The 19,279-nt window shown below is 62.8% G+C and overlaps 4 protein-coding genes across 6 annotated transcripts in view; 1 reads left to right on the top strand and 3 right to left on the bottom strand.

The window, feature by feature from the left end:
* On the bottom strand, positions 1–3,801 carry SDSL (serine dehydratase like). Its single transcript, XM_084297328.1, has 8 exons — positions 3,722–3,801; positions 3,453–3,614; positions 3,303–3,342; positions 2,928–3,067; positions 2,657–2,745; positions 2,336–2,563; positions 1,999–2,123; positions 1–1,919 (listed from the first exon to the last, which is right to left on the bottom strand). The coding sequence occupies exons 2-8, from the start codon at positions 3,603–3,605 to the stop codon at positions 1,726–1,728; spliced, it is 969 nt and encodes a 322-aa protein (XP_084153454.1). The 5' UTR covers positions 3,606–3,614; positions 3,722–3,801; the 3' UTR covers positions 1–1,725.
* A 1,076-nt stretch (positions 3,802–4,877) lies between these two features.
* PLBD2 (phospholipase B domain containing 2) lies at positions 4,878–8,918 on the bottom strand. Its single transcript, XM_084297327.1, has 12 exons — positions 8,683–8,918; positions 7,961–8,054; positions 7,717–7,875; positions 7,533–7,633; positions 7,212–7,426; positions 7,028–7,122; positions 6,781–6,941; positions 6,585–6,680; positions 6,191–6,262; positions 5,906–6,058; positions 5,620–5,782; positions 4,878–5,535 (listed from the first exon to the last, which is right to left on the bottom strand). Exons 1-12 carry the CDS (start codon positions 8,898–8,900, stop codon positions 5,368–5,370), a joined length of 1,695 nt encoding a protein of 564 aa, XP_084153453.1. The 5' UTR covers positions 8,901–8,918; the 3' UTR covers positions 4,878–5,367.
* Positions 8,919–9,933: 1,015 nt separating this feature from the next.
* Positions 9,934–15,240, top strand: SLC8B1 (solute carrier family 8 member B1). Of its 2 annotated transcripts, none has more exons than XM_084297335.1 (16): positions 9,934–9,986; positions 10,491–11,114; positions 11,347–11,499; positions 11,575–11,627; positions 11,743–11,801; positions 11,896–12,000; positions 12,093–12,260; positions 12,336–12,443; positions 12,523–12,579; positions 12,687–12,817; positions 12,908–13,049; positions 13,289–13,410; positions 13,568–13,721; positions 13,836–13,916; positions 14,263–14,327; positions 14,405–15,240. In XM_084297335.1, the coding sequence occupies exons 2-16, from the start codon at positions 10,962–10,964 to the stop codon at positions 14,600–14,602; spliced, it is 1,749 nt and encodes a 582-aa protein (XP_084153461.1). In that variant the 5' UTR covers positions 9,934–9,986; positions 10,491–10,961; the 3' UTR covers positions 14,603–15,240. The 2 variants fall into 2 exon arrangements, with proteins under 2 accessions (XP_084153461.1, XP_084153462.1); XM_084297336.1 differs by having other exon boundaries at positions 9,939–9,986; positions 10,898–11,114.
* A 141-nt stretch (positions 15,241–15,381) lies between these two features.
* TPCN1 (two pore segment channel 1) overlaps positions 15,382–19,279 on the bottom strand; it is a 41,069-nt gene continuing 37,171 nt past the window's right edge. For both annotated transcript variants that reach the window (XM_084297333.1, XM_084297334.1), the window contains one exon: positions 15,382–18,255. In XM_084297333.1, coding sequence (XP_084153459.1) covers positions 18,133–18,255 — 123 coding nt within the window. In that variant the 3' untranslated portion in view covers positions 15,382–18,132. The remainder of the gene's footprint in view (positions 18,256–19,279) is intronic.

Below are 19,279 nucleotides of genomic sequence, written 5' to 3'. Positions count from 1 at the left end.
TGATTATTTATCGTACTTGCAGTCAGCGGAGGCTCCGAGTTTTATTCTGGTTTCGGAGGCTGGGGATGGGGTGGTGCTGGGGTGGGGGGGGGGGGAAGAGAGGATGAAGGTGGGGGGAAAAAAGATAGGAAAAAAGAAGGAGAAGGGGAAAGAAAGATGAAAAAAAGTTGTTTTCTGAAGGCGCCACGGGTTTCCTGTCCCCGCTGCCTCTCGCGGAGGCCGCTGGTGTGAGCGCCTGGCGTTGTTCGGTGTGGATAAAAGCCCTGAGCTACCTGCTCCGGCCCCCAACCCCCTTCATCGGGGGCCTGTGAGGAGAAGCAGACACCCCCATGCCCCCCAGCACACGAAGCGGCCCCAAACTAATATTTAAAATGCAAAATCGCGGCCGAGGTCCGGCCTCCCCCCCCTCGCCTTGCAGTAAAAAGATATAAACCGAATAAATTACCTTCCCGCGCCGGCTTCCCAGAGCCCCTCTCGCTGACCTGAATTTTAAGTCCCGCTGCTGATTTATGGCCAGCCAGCCGCTCCGCTGCCTCTTTTTATTTTTATTTTTTAATTTTTTTTCCCCCCGCCCCGTTCAGCCAAGTGGAGGAATTTTTCCTTCCCGTGCCACCACGGGAGGGGACACCGAGAAAAGCGCGCGTCGCACGGGGAAACTGAGGCACGAGCGCAGGCGGTGAGGACAGGAGAGGTGCTGCCCCTGCGGGTGACACCGCGTCCCGGTGACCTCTGCCCGGCCTCGTTATGGGGATTAAAGCACAAGGGCGCGTGCCGCCTGCTCGTTATTATTAGTGTGCTGCTGTCATTAGCCTTACGCTAATTATCACGCCCCAGCCGCGCGGCCGAGGGTGGTTTGCGGGGTGCTGGGGCACCCCTGGGATTTGGGATGCTGGCGGGGGCTCCGTGCGAGGAGGTTGAGGTGGGAAAGGTGGAAAGTAATCGGGGCCGGGACCCGGGATAAAAAATGGCAGGGGGAGGGCAGGCTGACTCCCGATAATTAATAGTGCGCCTCGTAATAGGATTCTCCAGCCTTCGGTGCTCCCTGGAAACACCTTTTTACATAAGCTACTGCCCACGACGGAGCAGCAGGGCTTTGATTTATGGGGTTCGGTCCTCCAGGAGGCATTGCGGGGGCTGGCCGGGCCGGGGGGATTTATTGGGGAAAAGGGAAAAAGGGAAGGAAGGGAGGAGAAGGCTTCAGGGCAGGCAGGCGGGCAAGGGGAAGGGGCTTCAGCGGCTGCTCCAGGGGGAGGTTGAGAAGGGTTTTGGGGCTGGAAAGGGTAAAACGGGCACTGGGGCTAAATGGATCAACTGGTGGGAGCTGGGGCAAAGGTGGTAAGCTGGGGGGCAGTCAGGGGTGGGGGCCCTGGTGGGAGAGAGACCCCAAATCAGGGGATGGGGGGGCATGGGTGCTTTGGGATGGACGAACGGACACATGGCTGGGGACCCCCCCAATAAATCCCTGTAAGCAGCAGGTCCGCGCACGCTGTTCCCTTCTGACAGCACAGGAGGGACGGGCGAGGGTTGTAATAATTAATAATCATTAGAATAATAACGCATCGAGACAGTGGCAAAGTAATTAGCCAGAACAGGAGCGCTCGCTGATTGAGGTGGGGGAGCCTCGGCCCGCTCCAGCTGCGGCGTCCCCGGGGCCGTGCCTCAGTTTCCCCACCCCACTCAGCACCTTTGGTGCGATGTGGGGAAGGGGGGGGACACCCAGGGGGGTCACTCCAGCCCCAGCTGGCTCTTCAGGCCCCGCAGCTGTGCCGCCGTGATGCTGCTGCCGCCGCAGACCACCAGCACCACGCTGCCCAGGGGGGTCCCCAGGCGCCCCTCGCGCTGCAGCTGCTGCAGCCGCCCCGAGTAGAGCACGGCCAGCGCCGCCCCGCACGCCGGCTGCACCAGCATCCTCTCGTCATCTGTAGGGACGAGGACGTCCTGAGAGCCCGGCCCCGTTGTTGGGCACCCCTCTCGGTGTCCCCGTCCCCCCCTGCTCACCCAGGAACTGCTCCACGGCGCGCACGGCCTCGGCGTCCTCCACCACCTGGGAGAGGACCCGGCTCTCCTGCGCACACTGCAGCGCCCGCGCTGACACCGTCTGTGCCCCCAGGCACTTGGCCACGCTGGGAAAATAGGGTCAGGGTGGCCCTGGGACATGCCATCCCCTCGGGGACCCACCGTGGGGGTGGCAGAGCTGGCTGGGAACGGCCAGCTCATGGCACCCACGGCCCAGTGCCATGTGCCGAGGATGCAGAGCCCCCCAGCACCTTTCCAAGGGGGGTCCGTGGTCACGTTGGGGACCTCCTGCTGATGGAGAGGTGTCCCCAGCACTCACCTGGTGATGTCGGGCAGGGTGACGAGGTGGCCGGCCTCCAGCGCTGCGTGGAAGCTGTGCGCCCCCCAGGTCTCGGCGGCGACGATGGGGACGTCGGGCCACCCCACCTGCTGCAGCCCGGCCACCACGCCGGCCAGCAGCCCCCCGCCGCCCACCGCCAGCACGATGGCATCGGGCTTGGCCTCCAGCGAGTCCTTCAGCTCCTGGACCAGGCTGGCATGGCCCTGCCTGGGGGATTTTGGTGGCGGTGGGCACCCCAAACCCGCCCGACCCTCGGGGAGGGGGATGCGGGGCGCGGAGCTGAGCCCCAAAGGCACTCACCACACCAAGGGGTGGTCGAAGGGGTGGACGCTGACCCAGCCGGGGGTGTCGGCGAGCTGCAGGGCTCTGCGGTTGGCTTCATCCCACACCTGGGGGGCGTGAGGGGTGCTCAGCGGGGCCGCATCCAGCCCTGGGGCCCTGGCGATGTGCCCCTTATCACCGCAGGGATACCCAAAACCCAACACAGGAGGGAGCGTTTTTGGGGTCCGTGCTCATCCACAGGCACCGAGGTGCCCCCCCCAAGCCCCAATTTTTGGGGTGGGCGCCCTACCTTGCCGCAGACCTCCACCGTCGCCCCCAGCTCCTGCAGCCTGCGCACGGTGCCGGGGCCGGTGCTGCTGGGCACCACCACGGTGGCCGGCAGCCCCAGCTTCCTGGCTGCGTACGCCGCGGCCACGCCCGCGTTGCCCCCTGACAAAAAAAACAGGGGGGGCTTTCATTTGAGGGGTTCCACCCCCCCCTCCCCTCCTCCAGGGTCAGATCTCCTCCAGACACCCGGGGTGATCCATGTAGGGGGGCGCATGGTTTCTCCCCCATGCAGCACCCCACTGGGAGCAACCCCAAAACTGGGGGAGAGGGGGGCACGAGGATGAGGGGCTGGGAAGCAGGGGGTGTCCTTCATCCTCCCTCCCCCCAAAAAAATTACCTGAGGAGCACACGAAGTGCTGGCAGCCCTTCTTGGCAGCCTGGAAAACAGGAGGAAGAAGAGGAAAGGACACAGCCACGTGGCCCCAAAACCGAGGGCAGCACCGGGTGCCCCCATTACACCCCCCCATGAACCCCCTGCCACACTCACCTCCTGGCAGAAGTGCCCGATGCCCCGGATCTTGAAGGAGCCGGTGGGCTGCACGTTCTCCAGCTTCATGTAGACCTTGGTCCCCGCCACACGGGACAGGGGCAGGCTCTCCAGGAGGGGGGACACGAGGTGGAAGGGCCTCTCGGCCTCCATGGCCACGCTCTGCCAGGTGTTGGGGTCACCACTGGTGTCCCCAAACACCCCCAAAACCCACAAAAAGCAGCCTGGGGACCGGGAGAGCCGCAGGTGGGCTCGGTCCCCAGGGGTACCTGGTGCCCGCGGGGTCTCGCCGTGCGTCCCCGCGCCTCCTGCCCCGCTCCCGGAGCGACGTCTGCAGAGGGAAGGCGGCGAGGTGACGTCGGAGGGGCCGTGCCGGTGGCCGCAGGCTCCGTGCCAGCACGCCGAGCTCAGGCCTGGCCAGAAATGTGCTTCCCCAGCAGATTTCAGGACTCTGCCTCCTTCGGCTGATTGTGGCCAACTCCCTCCCCCCCCATAAAAAAAAAAAAAAACACAAGTGGCCGCGCCAGGGTTTGTTGGCACCAGAGCTCCTCTCCCTTGGCAATTGGCACAAACACGCAAAATTTTGGCAAGATCCTCCTGGTCCTTTGTCCTGGAGGAGGAGGAGGAGGAGGGTGAGGGTTGGAGGAAGGTCAGCAGGGTTCCCACCCCTCTGCTTCTCCACCCCACCAGCTGGAGGGCTCGGAGGTGCCACCGGGGACATGGAGCAGGGACAGCCACGTCCCCATGGAGCCGTCGGTGGCAGCAAGGGCTCACGCTGTCAGTAGGCTTCAGAGTGAACAGCCCACGGAGCGGGCACCTGACACCGAGCCGTGTCCCCCTCGGGACACCGGGGACGGAAAAGGGGTGGTGACAGTGACATTTTGTGCTCCCCCTCGCTGGGGGTGATGGGGGGGCCCAGCCTGGTCTGGGGAGGCCTCGGGACGGGGGCCAGGGCGGCCTTGGTGGGAACCTCGCTCCTTCAAAGCGCTGCCGAACGCCAGCTCATTAATCCCCCGGTAATGACCTCGTTATTCCTAACGAGCCGCGCTGCGGCGGAGAGGATCAAGGGGGCTGCAGTAAGAGGATTTCAGGACGTGGGTTTTGGGGCTGGGGGGGCGGACACAGGTGGCAGAGGAGGGGGAACAAAGGGGACAAGGACGAGCACCCTGTCCTGGGGGTGAGCGGTGCTCCCCGCTCCGTGGCTGCTCTCCCCTCTCAGCTGTTGAGAACCAACTCCAGACACCCAAAATAACCCCAAGGGGTCAGCACCAGAGCACAGCATGGAGCAGAGGCAAGGAAACCCAGCCAGCCAGCAGCCCGGAGACAGGAGCACCCCATTAACCACCTCCCTTTTTGCAGGAGAGGACCTCAGTGTGAGCCCAACCCCGATACGAGGCACCAGAGAGTCTCGGCGCAGCACAAAGCACGGCTCCACCGCACGCAGACCGCTTTATTTGTCGAACCCAAACCCAGTCACTCACCTCCTCTTTGCCATGGAGCTGTCCTGGTGCCTGCCCCAGCCTCCCAGCACCCCCCTTTATGGGAAGGGCCCCCCAGAGCAAGAGCAGCCCCCCCAGGGAAGCGCCCCACGGGGCACAGCGCTCATTTTTGGGGTTGGGGACAGAGCCCTCTGATCCTGGGCACGGCGGCACAGCGGGGGCACAGCCCCTTACGCAGCGTGGGGCACCCCACGGGACGGCAATGAGCAGCGAGAGAAGCAGGGGGAGAAAAATATAGGGGACAGGGGACGGGGCAGAGCAGGTCCCCCCACCCCATGTGCCCCCCAAAGCCAGCCCTAGTGAGAAGGAAGAGCCAGCAGCTGATGCGCCGCGGAGTTTGCCCCCCCAAAAAAAAGGGTCTGGACAGACGGACGCGGATGGACGAGTGGCCACCACGTGCCGGGGTCATTCCGGGCTCAGTCCCAGCGGACCTTGACGGGGGGGAACTTCCAGAGGTCGGGGTGCCCCATGTGCAGCAGGTGGCTGCAGGGGGACGTGCTCCAGCGGAAGGGGGGCACGTCGTCCCACGCCGGGCCGCTGGCGGCCACCAGCCCGTAGGTGGAGGCCATGCCAAAGGAGGTGACCTGGTGCCAGGAGGGAAAAAAGGAGAAATAAGAGGGTTGCGTGGGGTCCCGGGGGGGATTTGGGGGGGATAGGGGAGTCCCCACCTTCATGTCGGTGCCGCCGTGGCAGCGCTGGCGCAGGGCGGCGAAGGGGTAGGTGCCATTGGAGGGGTTGAGGTCGGAGCGGGCGGAGATGGCGTTCTCGGCATTCTGGGGGGGGTCACAGCCCCGGCACCGCGACAGCGGGTCCTGCAGGTAGTTGTTGGACCTGGCAAGGGGAGGGGAATGAAATAATTAGATCACTGAGAGCGTGGCCGCAAAGGCTGGGGGTCCGCGGGGAGGCAGAGGCGACACCCAGGAGGGGTTTTTGGGGGCAGGGGGCAGCCCCCACCTCATCAGGCGGACCATGGAGTCCACGTCGTGGACCTGCGAGTGGTTCCTGCGGAAGATTTGGGCGCGCGGGTTCTTGTCGTAGGTGAACCAGTCGCCGTACTGCTTCACCAGCTCCAGGTTCCCGCTGGCATTGAAGATCTCCTCGAAGTACCTGGGGGGAGGAGAGGCAGCGGGTGAGGGCGGCACCAACAGCCCCCCCTTTTTTTATTTTTATTATTAAATGGCATCGGTGGGACACCGATGAGGGTGGAGACGAGCAGAGACGAGGCTGGAGGGAGCTTACGGCACGTTGTAGCTGGCCCAGTATCCCTGCTGGTACAGCACCTCTGTCTTATCAGCCACCATCACCAAGCCCCTGCAGCAGGAGGAAGGACACCGGTCAGAGCAGGAGGCAAAATAAAAGGGGGACGGGAGGGACAGACCCACCCGGGGGTCCCCACCCTATTTGGGGGCCATCACCTGCATGCAGAGAGCCACCGGCTGCAGCAGCGCCGTCACACCCGTGCCAGAAGGGCCACCACAGCGGGAGGCAGCGTGCCACCGAGCCCGCGTTTCGCACCATGGCCACCAAACAAATCCCACCTGGGCCACGTTGGGGCAGCCCGCAGGCTGGGCGGCCGGGATTTTAGGGCTCCGAGGGGCCGAGCTGGCTTTTGGGGAGGGCGAGGGGCACTCACGGGATCTGCTCCAGCACCGTCAGCACGCCTGGCTGGGGGCCAGCCTTCCCCGGAGAGAAGGCTTTGTAATCCACCACCATCCACTGGTTGTTGTACCTGCATGGGGAGGCGACCGTGTCCCTCGGGGTCACCCAGAGCATGCCCTGGGGGTGTCCCCATGCGGTGTCCCCCCTCCCCAGCACATCCCAGTGCTCACGTGCCGCTGTTGAACTGGGTGAAGATGGTGGCCCACTCGGCGCCACTGCGGGCCAGCCGGTTGGCCACGATGTTCCTCAGCCACTCCAGGACGCTGCCCTGCGGCCGCAGGTACTTCCAGAGCGCCGCGTTGCTGTTGCCGATGGTGGTCTCCAGAGCTACCTGCGGGGAGGGGAAGGGGAAAGGGGGGAGTGAGCCGGGTTTGGGGGTGCCACCGGGGGGTCCCGCGGGTGCCGGGTGCCACCCACCAGCCCGCTGCTCAGGATGTAGAAGTCGTCTCCGGAGAAGATGGTGCCGGGGTAGGAGGAAAACACTTGGATGCTCCCCGGGATCTGAGCAGAGCCTGGAGAGGGATGCGAGAACGGGGTCGGGGGAGTCAGGATTTGGGAGGGAAGGGGGAAAAGATGTGCCCCCCCCGTCCTGCCCACGCACCGCCGGGTGCCACGCGGAAGGGCAGCGTGTACTTCTTGACGATGCGCAGCATGGTCTGGTAGGGGGCCCAGGTGTCGTGGGCCACCAGCAGGTCCCGGTGGCCCGGCAGCAGCTTGAGGAGCGCCGAGCAGGAGCCGGAGCCCAGCGGGTGCCGCGGGGCCGATCTGTTCAGGGCCTGCTCCAGGTCCTCCAGGTCCCCCCCCAGCTGCAGGAGGCTGCGGGGAGGCGAGGAGGTGGCGTGGGGCACCCCACGTGAGGAACCCAGACCCAAGACGTCCCCCGGCAGCCCCCAGCCCCAATTTTTTGGGGGACAGAGCTCACAGGAAGCCGAAAGGCGACAGGGAGAGGCTGCCGGTGGGGAAGGCCACGCGCCCGTTGTAGCTGTCCTCCAGGCCCTTCAGCTGCAGCAGCGCCAGGCGCACCTGCGGGGACGAGAAAAAACGAACCAAAAATCAACATTCTGCACCCAAACTGGCGGTGGGGACACCGAGGGGCACGGCCTCACCTGGTGCCAGTACTCGGGGCGCTGGCCAGATGCCATCTGCTCCTCCATCCAGGCCAGGTTGGCCTGCAGGTAGCCACGGAGCTTCTCGCAGTAGGGGGTCTGGTAGCCGAAGGGCCCGCAGTAGCCCACCACCGTGTTCATCCAGTGCATGTAGATGAGCTGCGGGGCACGGCGCTGGCAGTGGGACAGGGACGGGGGGGTCCTGCCCGCCGGCCCCCCCCCGCCACCACCACCCCCCCGGTACCTGCTCGGTGACGGCAGCCTCAGCCAGCCCCGCGGCGTAGGCCTGCAGGCTGTCATTGAACGAGGCGTTGGTGGCCACCTCCAGGAAGGCCCAGCTGTGACAGCAGGGGGGTTATGGCCGGGAACGGTTCTCACCGGGACCCCCCCAGTTCTCCCCAGGTCCCCACAGTTCTCCCTAAGTCTCCCCAGTTCTCCCCCAGTTCCCTGCTCATTCTCGATCAGGTCCCTCCAATTCTCCCCCCAGTTCTCCCCAGTTCCCCCCCGGCTCTCCCCCAGTTCTCTTCCAGTCCCCCCAGTTCTCCCCCCTATTCTGACCCAGCCACCCCCTGGTTCTCCCCCCCAGTATCCCCCACAGCACTCCCAGCCCTCTCCCTGGTTTTGCTCAGGATCCCCTTGCTTCCCCCAGTTTCCCCCCCAGCTCTCCCCATGGTCCCTGAGGTTCTTCCCCCAGTTCTCCCCCTGGTTCTCCCCTGGGCTCCCCCAGTTTCCCCCAATTCCCTCCCCAGTTCCCCCCTGGGCCCCCCCAGTCCTCTGAGCCCCCCCATGTCCCACCCCACGTCCCCCTACCTCTCCCCCTTGACTCCCCCTATTCCAGGACCCCCTTAATCCCCCCAATTCCCCCCCACCTCCCCCCCTGGCTCCCCCCCAGTCCTTCCCCAGCCCCCACTCCCTCCCAATGCCCCCCCCCAGTTTTCCTGCTGCCCCCCAGCCCCATCCCCGCACCCCACAGCCCGGCTGTGGTCGGTGAGCGCTGCCCAGGCGATGGCGTTGGGGTGGCGGCCGGGCAGGACCCGCAGCCGCCCGGAGCCGGGCTCCAGCAGCACGGAGGCGCCGCGGGCCGGAGGGGGGGGGACGGCGGCGGCGACCCCGACCCCAAACCCGACCCCAGCCCCGGGCAGGGCCAGGAGCAGCGCGGCCACCACCGCCCGCGGGGCCGCCATGGCTGGGGGGGGGTGCTGAGGGGGCGGGGCTAAAGTGGGCGTGGTCGAAGTGGGCGTGGTTTAGGGGAAGTGGGCGGGGTTTAGGGAAAAGGCGCGCCCCCCCGGGGGGTTCCGGGGGGGGCTCGGGGGGGTTGCGCACTAAGGGAGGGCTGTGGGTGGCTCTGTTATATGGGCAGCCTGCCCTATAGGAGCCCCATAGGCACACATAGGAACCCCATTGGCACCCTGCAGGCACCCCAAAGGAAGCCCTATGGCATGGCACCCCGGCCCTATAGGTGCTCCGTGGGCTACTCTACCCCGTGGTACGCCTTTCCCATAGGCGCCCCTACCCCATAAACACCCCTGCCCTATAGACAATGCCATATATACCAATGCCATATAGACAATGCAGGCACCTCTGCCCCGTGGACACCCTAGGGGGACCCCTATCCGTTGGCATCCCTACCCCATAGGCACTCCATGGGCATTCTTACCCCATGACAACCCTATCCCATAGGCACCCCTACCCCATGGGCACCCCTACCCCACAGACACCCCATGGGCACCGCTGCCCTGTGTGGCACCCTTACCCCATAGGCACCCCAGCCTCATAGGCACCCCATGGGCACCCCACAGACACCCCTACCCCACGGGCACCCCATGCAGCACCCCTGCCCTATGGGAACCCCAGCCCCTTAGGCACCCCTACCCCATGGGCACCCCTTGGGCACCCTTACCGCATGACACCCCTACCCCATGGGCACCCCATGGGCACCCCATATCCACCCCTAACCCCCAGTCCCCGGGGGGGGTGACACGGGCGCAGCACCCCGGCCTTGTGCAATCCCTGCCTGTTTACCGCTGCGCCCAGCGGGCAAAGTCCCCGGGAGGCTCCTACCGGGGGGGGTGACGCCCAAACATGACCCCCCCCCAATATGGGGCACGGAGCCCCCAGCCCCTACCCCCGCTGTGTCCCCACGTCCCCCCCTCGTGTCCCCCTGCGCCCAAAGCAACGCTGCGCCTTTAAGGGCGGACGGGGGCGGCCCCTTTAGGGCGGGGGGGGGGGCAGCAGCCGCCCGCGCACAGCGCCGGGGCCGCGCCGGCACGGTGGGTACGGGGGGGGGTCCCGTGGGGGGTCCCCTTGTCCCCATATCCCCATATCCCCATATCCCCGTGTCCCCAACCCGTCCCCAGCCCCGACCCCATCGCGGCCCCATTGGGACTCCCCCCACCCCGGGTTGGGGTCCCCGGTCGTGGTTTCGGGGGGGGGGGCGGTGTGGGGGGGGTCTCCCCGTGCCCCCCCCTTACCCCCGGCTCCCCCCGCAGGGAGCCGGGCACGGGGCTGGTGGCCTCCCCCCGCTCCTAGCCGTGTTCTGCGTCCTGTGCCTGGTTTTACCCCTATTTTTACCCCTATATCCCTATTTTTACCCCTATATCCCTATTTTTTACCCCTATGTCCCTATTTTAACCCCTAAATCCCTATTTCTTATCCCTATATTCCTGTTTTTATTCCTATTTCCCTATTTTTGCCCCTCTACCCCTACTTTTATCCCTATCTTTTATCCCGGTACCCCTATTCTTACCCCCATGCCCTTACTTTTATCCCTGTAGCCCTAATTTATCCCGATATTCCTATTTTTTATGCCTAGCTTTTATCCCTGTACCCTTACTTTTATCCCTATACCCCTAGCCTTACCCCTATACCCTTACTTTTAAACCTATACCCCTATTTTTTATCCTTATCTCTTATCCCTGCACCGTTTTTATCCCTATACTCCTATTTTGTGTCCCTTTTATCCCTATAACCCTCCTTTTATCCCTATAACCCTCATTTTATCGCTATATTCCTATTTTTATCTCTTTTATCCCTACACCCCTACTTTTATCCCTATACCCCAACTCCTATCACTATACCCCTACATTTTTCCCTATATTCCTATTTTTTACCCCTGCTTTCACCCCTATACCCACTTCTCCCATCCCCACCTCCCCCCATGGACCCCCCCCACCCCGCTCAGCCCCTGCCCCCCCTCCCCAAGCCCTAGGTGCCCCCACCCGCTCTCCCCAGCCCCATAGGGTGCCATGGGGACGCTGTGGGTGCTGAGCCTGGCCGGGGCGCTGAGCCTGGCCGGGGCGCTGGCGGGTGACAGCGGGGCACCGCGAGCGGTGACACCGGCGGCACTGGACACGGGGAGCACCAGGGAGGACCCCTTTGGACACGGACGGGGCCTGGATGTGAGTGGGGGCATGAAGGGGGGTGAGGAGGGAGAGATTTGGGTGCTGGGGGGGGTCCTGTCCTTACACCCCTCATCCGCTGTGTATATAGGGCACGGATGGGGAAACTGAGGCAGGGAGGGGATGCGGTACAGCAGCGCGGTGTCACCCACGGGGTGGGTGCTGGCTCTGGGGGGGGGGGTGGGACATGGCCGGGGACCCCTGTGTGAGCCCCCCCGGCCCTGCCCCGCAGTGCAGGGAGGTGAGGAAGCACAACAGCTCCGAGTGGTGCCGCTTCGTGCGGGGCAACCCCGACTGCCGGCTGGATGGCGGCTTCCTCGACTACCTCGGCGGCGTCTTCTGCGTCTTCCCCCCGGGGCTGCTGCCGCTGGCCGTCACCCTCTACGTAAGGACGGGGACCTGGGGGGCCGTGGGCTGTGCCCCCCATGCCTTGAGGCTGAGCCCTGTCCCCCCCCCTCAGGCCCTGTGGCTCCTCTACCTCTTCGTCATCCTCGGCGTGACGGCCGAGAAGTTGTGAGTACCCCGAGGGGACGAGGGGACGCCCCCCGAGCTGTGGTGGTCTCGGGTGGTCCTGTCACCCCCCCCCCCCCCCGAGACCACCACCGCCACCTCCTTTGTGCCCTCGCAGCTTCTGCCCCAACCTCTCGGCCATCTCCACCAACCTGAAGCTGTCCCACAACGTGGCAGTATCCTTGGGACGGGGACCTGGGGGGGGACACACACACATTGGGGGGGTCCAGGCCATGATCCGGGGGCTGCTCCTTGACGGCTCCCCTCCATGGCGTCACCTTCCTGGCCTTCGGCAACGGGGCGCCCGACGTCTTCAGCGCCGTGGTGGCCTTCTCCGACCCGCGGACAGCGGGGCTGGCTGTTGGGGCCGTCTTCGGTAAGGGTCCCCGTGACGGTGTGGGTTGTTAGGGGGGGCCCTGTGGGACCATTCTCCCCCCCAGCGCTCCCCTCACCCCGTTGTGTCAACAGGCGCCGGCATTTTTGTGACCACGGTGGTGGCCGGCGGCATTGCCCTGGTCAAGCCCTTCACGGCCGCCTCCAGGCCCTTCCTCAGGGACGCCATTTTCTACATGGTGGCCGTCTTCCTCACCTTCCTCGTCCTCTACGTGGGCCGCATCACGCTGGGAGAGGCGCTGGGTGAGTGACGGCTGCCGGGGCGGCTTGAGCATCCCCCGGGGGGGTCCATAACCCCTTCTCCTCGCCCCCCGCCAGGTTACCTGGGGCTCTACGTCTTCTACGTCTTCGCCGTGGTGCTCTGCACCTGGATTCACCGCAGGCAGCGCGGGGATGGGCTGGCCCCCCCCGGACCCTGGGAGCCAGGTAAGGGCCACCTCGCGGTGCCATCGGGACCCTCATGTCCCCCCCTCACCGCCCCCTTGCTCTTCCTCACCCCCCCCAGAGATGCCGACGGATGCTGAGGAGCGGGAGTCCTCAGGCACCAACAGCGGGGACTATGGTAGGTCGGGTTTTGGGGGGGGGTTGGGGCCATCTCTGCTAAATCTTGAGGGGGTTCTGTGGTGTGGGGAGCCCCCCCAGCATGCTCAGCCCCCCCGGCCCCCCCAGGTGAGGAGTACCGGCCCCTGCTCCCCTACCAAGAGACCTCTCTGCGCATCCTCGCCAGCGCCCTCAGCCCCTTGGACCAGCGCAAGTGGAGGAGGAAGCCCTGGTACTGGCGGCTCTTCAAGGTCTTCAAGGTGAGGAGGAAGGGGGGGACATGATGAGTGTCACCCCTGGGCAGGGACAGCGTGTTTGGGGACGGGTCACACCCGTGGGATGCCCCCCAGGTCCCCGTGGAGCTGGTGCTGCTGCTCACCGTGCCCGTGGTGGACCCCGACAAGGACGACCTGAACTGGAAGAGACCCCTCAACTGCCTGCACATCGTCACCAGCCCCCTGCTCTGCGTCCTCACCCTCAAGTCGGGTGCCTGTAAGAGCCCACAGCGACCCCAGGCTCCCCCCGTGTCCCCCGAGGAGGGGACACGACTGAGCTGGCCACAAAACCCCAGGCCGGGTAGCTCCATGCTCCCTGTCCCCCATGGGGTCTCCCCCAGCAGGGTGGGGTAGAGGTGGCTTTAGGGACGAGGCTTGACCCCACACCACCGGCCTGGTGGGATCCTGCCCAGCCTGTGGGGCCGCATTGACGTGTTCTCTCCCCGCTGCGTACAGATGGGTTGTACCAGATCCAGGGCATCTTCCCAGTCTGGGGCCTGGTCATGCTGGTTGGCTTCGTCCTGGCCATCATCATCTTCCTCACCACGACCAACGAGGAGCCACCCAAGTACCACTGCGTAAGGTGTCCCCAGCCCCGAATGCATACCAGGGTCCGGAGCAGCCCCACTGGGAGCTGTGGGACCTGAGCACCTTCCCAGTCCCTGGTGTCCCCAGGAGGGACACAGCTGGCTGGAGGGGACGCACCCAGCACCCAGCTTCCCCTCCTCCTGCCAGGTATTTGCCTTCCTCGGCTTTTTGGCCAGCGCCATGTGGATCAACGCCGCGGCCACGGAGCTGGTGAACATCCTGCGGACCCTGGGCATCATCTTCCAGCTGAGCAACACGGTGCTGGGCCTGACACTGCTGGCCTGGGGCAACAGCATCGGGGGTAAGTCTCCACGGTGCCCCAGCTGTGTGTCTGGAGCTGCCGGCAGCAAGACATCACCCGCTGAACCCCAGCGGGGTGCAGGTGTCCTCCAGCATCTCCCCCTTCTCCCACCAGACACCTTCTCCGACCTCACCATGGCACGGCAGGGCTACCCCCGCATGGCCTTCTCCGCCTGCTTCGGGGGCATCATCTTCAGTATCCTTGGGGCACGCGGTGCTGGGGGTTTGGGTGCTGGGGGGACAGATCGGGGTTGTTCTGGGGCCAGTCCCTGCTCCTGGGGGACCTGGAGCTGCTCCAGGGGGACCTGGAGCTGGGCAGGATCCATCCTGGGATGAGGGTCAGGGCTGGTCCCTTGGGATCTGCTCAAGGGAAGGATTGGAAGAGGCCGTGCCTCCCTGGGGAGGCTCGGACGATGCTGAAGCCTCTTGTGCTTGAGGCTTGGGTAGCCTCAGAGGGGCTGGGAGGAAGGGGGGCAGCGCTGTCCCCATCCCTGGGGCTGGAGGGGAAATTGCGCGGCTCCTCCATCCTGAACCGGCCCCAGACATCCTGGTGGGCGTGGGACTGGGCTGCCTGCTGCAGATGACGAGCAGCCAGCTGGTGGTGAAGGTAAGGCGGACGGCTACAGCACGGGGAGGGGACCGGCCCCGCCAGGACCCCGCTGCCACCCAGAATCTCTCCGGCAGCTGGAGCCCGACAGCCTCCTGGTCTGGATCCTGGCCGGAGCCCTGGGGCTGAGCCTGGTCTTCTCCTTCGTGGCGGTGCCGGCGCAGTGCTTCCAGCTGGGCAAGGCGTACGGCGTCTGCCTCATCCTCTACTACCTGGCCTTCCTCTGCGTGGCCCTGCTGACCGAGTTCAGGGTGATCCGCCTGGCCGCCGCCTGACCGCCCGCCCTCCCTGCCCTCGGCGCCACGGCTCCAGCCTCCGCCTGCTCGTGCGTTTTGAGAAGGGAGAAGGAGGCTCTGGGCAGCAGCCGAGTCCTCGCCCCGCTCTGGTTAACCTCGGTTAACTCCAAACAGGGAGGAGGTGAAAGGCTCGGCCACCCCCGGGCACAAGGGAGCGAGGCAGCCGCAGGGGAGGTTGCTCCTGGGCACCCGCTTCCCGTCCCCGTCCCCCTCCTGGGGCTGGAGGACCCTGCGTGGGGAAACTGCAAAGTAAAGGCTTGAGTGCAATTTGGGGACTGGCTGTCGTTGCAGAGGGCAGCGAACGTTCGTAACATGGGGGGAAGAGCAAAAGAGGGGTTGAGGTGAGGCGAGGCAGCAGGGCAGAGTGCAAGCGAAGCTGGAAAGCAGCCCACAGGAGGCTGGTTTCTCCTCTTTTTTTTTTTTTTTTTTTAGCAATGTTTTTCAACCTGCCTTTAGGAATACTTCTGCTCCTGAGAGCGCAGACAGAGCCGTAGCAAAGGACTTGGTGCAGAGGTTTCCGTGCACACTGTTAGCCTCTGGCAAAACTAGGTTTAGACACTGTAAGAGGAAAAAAAAAAAACACAAATTAATTGCAATTAAAAACCACACAACCTCAACTCGTGGTGCTTGCTGCGAGGGCGCTGGGTGCAGGGCTGGGCTGCTCGGGGCCCTGAGCGGGGCTGGGGGTGCAGCTTCCTCCAGGACACCCGCGCTGCATTTCCCAACGCCGGTCACATGCAGCTGCTCGTGCTGCCGAGGGCCTGCTCGTGACGGAGCTGCAGGCACGGGGCTGCGGCCGCCGGCTCTTACGCAGCTCCACGGGCTCGGGGAGGCAGCGGTTCCGCGGCCCCGGCCGTTAGGGATCACCCCACTTCTGCTCTGCGGGGACACGGGCGGTTGTGCAAGCAGCACGAGCGGCAGCCTGGGGTTGGGGCAGTTTTGAGGCTCTCCGAGCCCGCTGCTCTTCCCTTCCGGGCTGGGGCTGTGCTCGTTTCTCCTTTTTTTTCTGGCTGGATGAGTGCTTTCACAAATATTACGGCTCCCTGCGCCTGCAGCTCTCGCAGCAGCCACCCCCGCTTTCCGGCCCAAACAGGAGGCAGCAGCCACGCAGGGAGAGGAGCGAGGGCTTCAGGAGCCCGTGCAGCTCCTCCCGGCCTCAGCTGGTGCATTAAAAAGAAAGCAAAACAAGAGCATGAAAGCAGTACGGTGACAGAGAGGGGAAAAACTGGCAGGGGGAGAGCTGAGCTCTGAGAGCAATGTCCAGGAAGAGGAATTCAGGGCAGAGCTGCAGGGCAGGGATGTGAAATATGCTCATGCAAGCAGCTGCTGCTGGAGAGGGAGGGCAGGCACAGCTCCTCTTCAAACGGCGTGGAAATCCACAGCCGAGTCCCGCTCCTGAACCAAGGGGAAGGAGGAAAGGAAGGTGCTGCCTTTACAAAGCTGAGGATGCTCTTTATTAGTGTGCTTGAAAAATCTAGAGAACATTTTACAGACGTGTCCATAAAATCATCTTTATAAACAAAACGCCAGCGTACAAAAATCCTGCCGCGCTTCCTCCCTCGTTCCCTACCGAATGATTGTCTCCGTCGTTAGTCTGTGGGGAAGGGGGGGGAAGAGGAGGATAAATAGAAGGGGATGCCCCGTACTCAAACTTCTTGTCCTTCCAGACAAAGTCCTGCGGAAGAAGTAAACTTCTGCGGCCCTCCTTAGTTTAAAAATAATAATACGGTGAAGGTGGGGGTGGATCAGCATCTCAGCACGAGACCAGAGAAGCAGCAGCCGAGCCCCAAACCCTGGGACACGAGACCCCGTTACTGCAGGGCGTAGCCTGAAGGTGCAGCTCCTTTCACACCCAGCAAGTGCCCCAAACCCAGAAAATGCCCCAAACCTATCACTGAGAGGTAAGGTGGAATTTAAACAAAGCCCCAGGTGGTTTTGTGACCTTCCCACTGCTCGTTCATCCTGCCCCACACCCAGAGACATTTCCAACAGCCCCAGTTCTAATCTGGATAAATCTCCCAGGCTGCGACTCCGCGCAGAGCAACCTGCTCTGCTGTGCTGCTCGTTGACTCGTGGTCACATTTACGGTCTGGAAAGCAGCCCTTTAAGGTCCTTCACGGTTCAGCTCAGAAGCGGTTTCACAGCCAAGCACCCTGAAGTACCCAGAAAGGACACGGAGCTGCCCCGAGGCACCCAGGGCATTTATCCAGGCAGGAGCGAGGAGCACAGAGCGCTTTGCCTGCTTTTCCAAGTCTCATCCTTCCCCAGGAAACGCTCCCTGGCTGCCCTGCTGGGATCAGTCCTCTCCCTCTGTCCTGTGCTACAGGGTGAGAGTGCAAGGAAACAGCAGGCGCATGGCACACAGGGACTGGGCGCACATCTCCCACCCCCAGCTGCATCGAAGCCTTCAGAAAGCCTCCCCAGCTCCGTCTACTCCTCACCTGAAGCTGAGAAGAGGTCAAAAAGCAAGAGTTAAGGGAACCTCCCAGCTTCTAACCCTCAGCACTTTCTGTGCTTAGGGGATTAAAAAAAAAAAAAAAAAAAAAAAAAAAAAAAGGGACTTAGAGACAGGTTCTCACCACTTCACAGGTAATGAAACGCGAGGGATGAAGCTACCTGCCACAATCCCAGCATAAACGTGGCAGAGCTGGGAAGTGAGCCCTTTTCTTTCCCCTCCCTCAGCTACCAGGCCTGGCGGCTCACACTGAGAAGCAGACAGGTGAGAAGAAACATCTTTCACGTTTCTTCCACATCCAGAATCCAAGGGAGCAGGAAAGCTCTTCAGAGAGCTTCCCAAGACCTGACCCTCCTCTCCTTAACCTGACCTGGCTCTCCGTAATCCAGACACAATTCAGTGAGCTGCAGACCCTCGGTTCTGGCTCCAGCTGCCACAGGACTGCTCAGGGACAGCTAAATTCGACGTGCAGAGCTGGATCTGCTACTGGGAGTGCATCTAGCGGTGCTAAAAGGTAGAGGAGAGGCAGCCCCATCTCCAAAAGTGCTGAAATTTCATACCACCCTCCCTTGCTTTGCATAACAAGTGGGGGAGAAGAAAAAAATAATCCACTCCCCTTCTTTTATTCCTAGGTTAACGGTACCCTTTAAGCGAAGCAGACCTTCAAAAAGGGCAAGTTGTTTTTTCCCTCTTTTAAATAGTAAGCAGGTGGCTTAAGCGCATTTCCTCCTGTTAATGGATTACACGTCCCTCTCCCCCAGGTCTGTTAGTGGCAAGACAAACAGCAGGCTCGAGCCTGGGAAGCAGCTCGGAGGGAGAAGTCTCTGCTCTGTCTGAGATGCTCTGTGCCGAGCGCGGGCACCACGCTCCCTCTGGTTGCAGTCTTACGCAGAGTCCCCCTGTTTTTTTTTCAGGGGTTCACTGCTTAGGGGAAGAGCTTTGAACCCTAAAGCCAACCAGCACGTGGAACAGACCTATGTACACCATCCCGATATATACGCTGCGAAGTAATACTCTAGGTTATTGCATAGAAGGCAGCTCGCGTTAGCTAGGCCTAAATGACAGTCTGGGAGCGTTGCCGGAGGCTCAGGGGCTTCAGAGAGCTGGTGGAAGCAGACGCAGACTCCTGCAACGGTGCCTGGGATTCCTCTTTCCTGGAGTGCTCCTCATACCACTCCTGCAAGACAAGATCAAGACAGAGATCAGTCTTTGCCCCAGAGCACCCCCGATCTGCAAGGACACAGCATTTCTCGGGCAGAGGGGGCTCCTTCCAGCTTTTTGTCTATCATTTTCTCCAGCAGAGGGGCCCAGCTGTGACAGATACACCAAAGGTCCAAGCAGGAAGCACCAGGCAAGGCTCAGCAGCAGCCAAGCTGAGCTGACAGGCCTGACAAACCCCAGCAAGGAAGCATCGTGCTCAGGATGTCCCTCCTTAACGTCCTGGACTCTCATGTTGACACCACAGGGATGTCTGGGGCTTGGAGTCGCGCCCAGGGTGCTACAGGACGTTACATCCCCCTGTTAGAGGCCAAACAGGACAGGCAAGGAGCTTCAACGTAGATTTCCACCCAGCTGTGTGGCATGTAATGTGTTTATTTTTGTTAGTGGGACTGAAGACTCACCCCCAACCTAGCTGCCCTTCTATCCCTTGGGCAGATTCGAGTGGTTACGAGATTAATTCTTTCAGTACTAATCACTGTATTAGTCCATGACCCCAAACCACAAGGCCTTGCTCACACTACAGCGGCCAAATTCAAGGCATAAAGTTCCTAACCTCGAAGAGCACCGGCAGGAACGCCTCAAACAATGCAGCGAATCAGCTGATTTAAGCGTTTCCCATCTTTGTTTGCCTGCTATTGAAAAACAGGCACTTGGAGAGCACTCGGTCTGACGGACACACCCAAGCTCAAACACAATCACATTCCAGGGGCTTAACAACTGAGTGTAAGGCGGCCAAGTCCCAGGAACACCACGCATGTGCTCCTGGCCCAGCGATCACAGCTGCCTTAGTGACTGGGGGTTCTCCTGGCCAAGCTGGAGCACCTACACACACACCTACACACACACACACGCAGTTGCAGCCACTCTGCTGATGCACACCAGCACAGCCAGGTTCCTGAACCCACCAGGGAGGCTCTCACACCTCTCACACTCTGTGGTTTTAAGAAAGCCTCCAAACACCAAATCTGATGACTCTAAAG

Source organism: Netta rufina (assembly GCF_964035555.1).
Source record: "Netta rufina genome assembly, chromosome: 17".
NCBI lineage: Eukaryota > Metazoa > Chordata > Aves > Anseriformes > Anatidae > Netta > Netta rufina.
The sequence above is the reverse complement of the archived record's forward strand: the minus strand, read 5'-3'. Positions and strand labels throughout refer to the sequence as shown.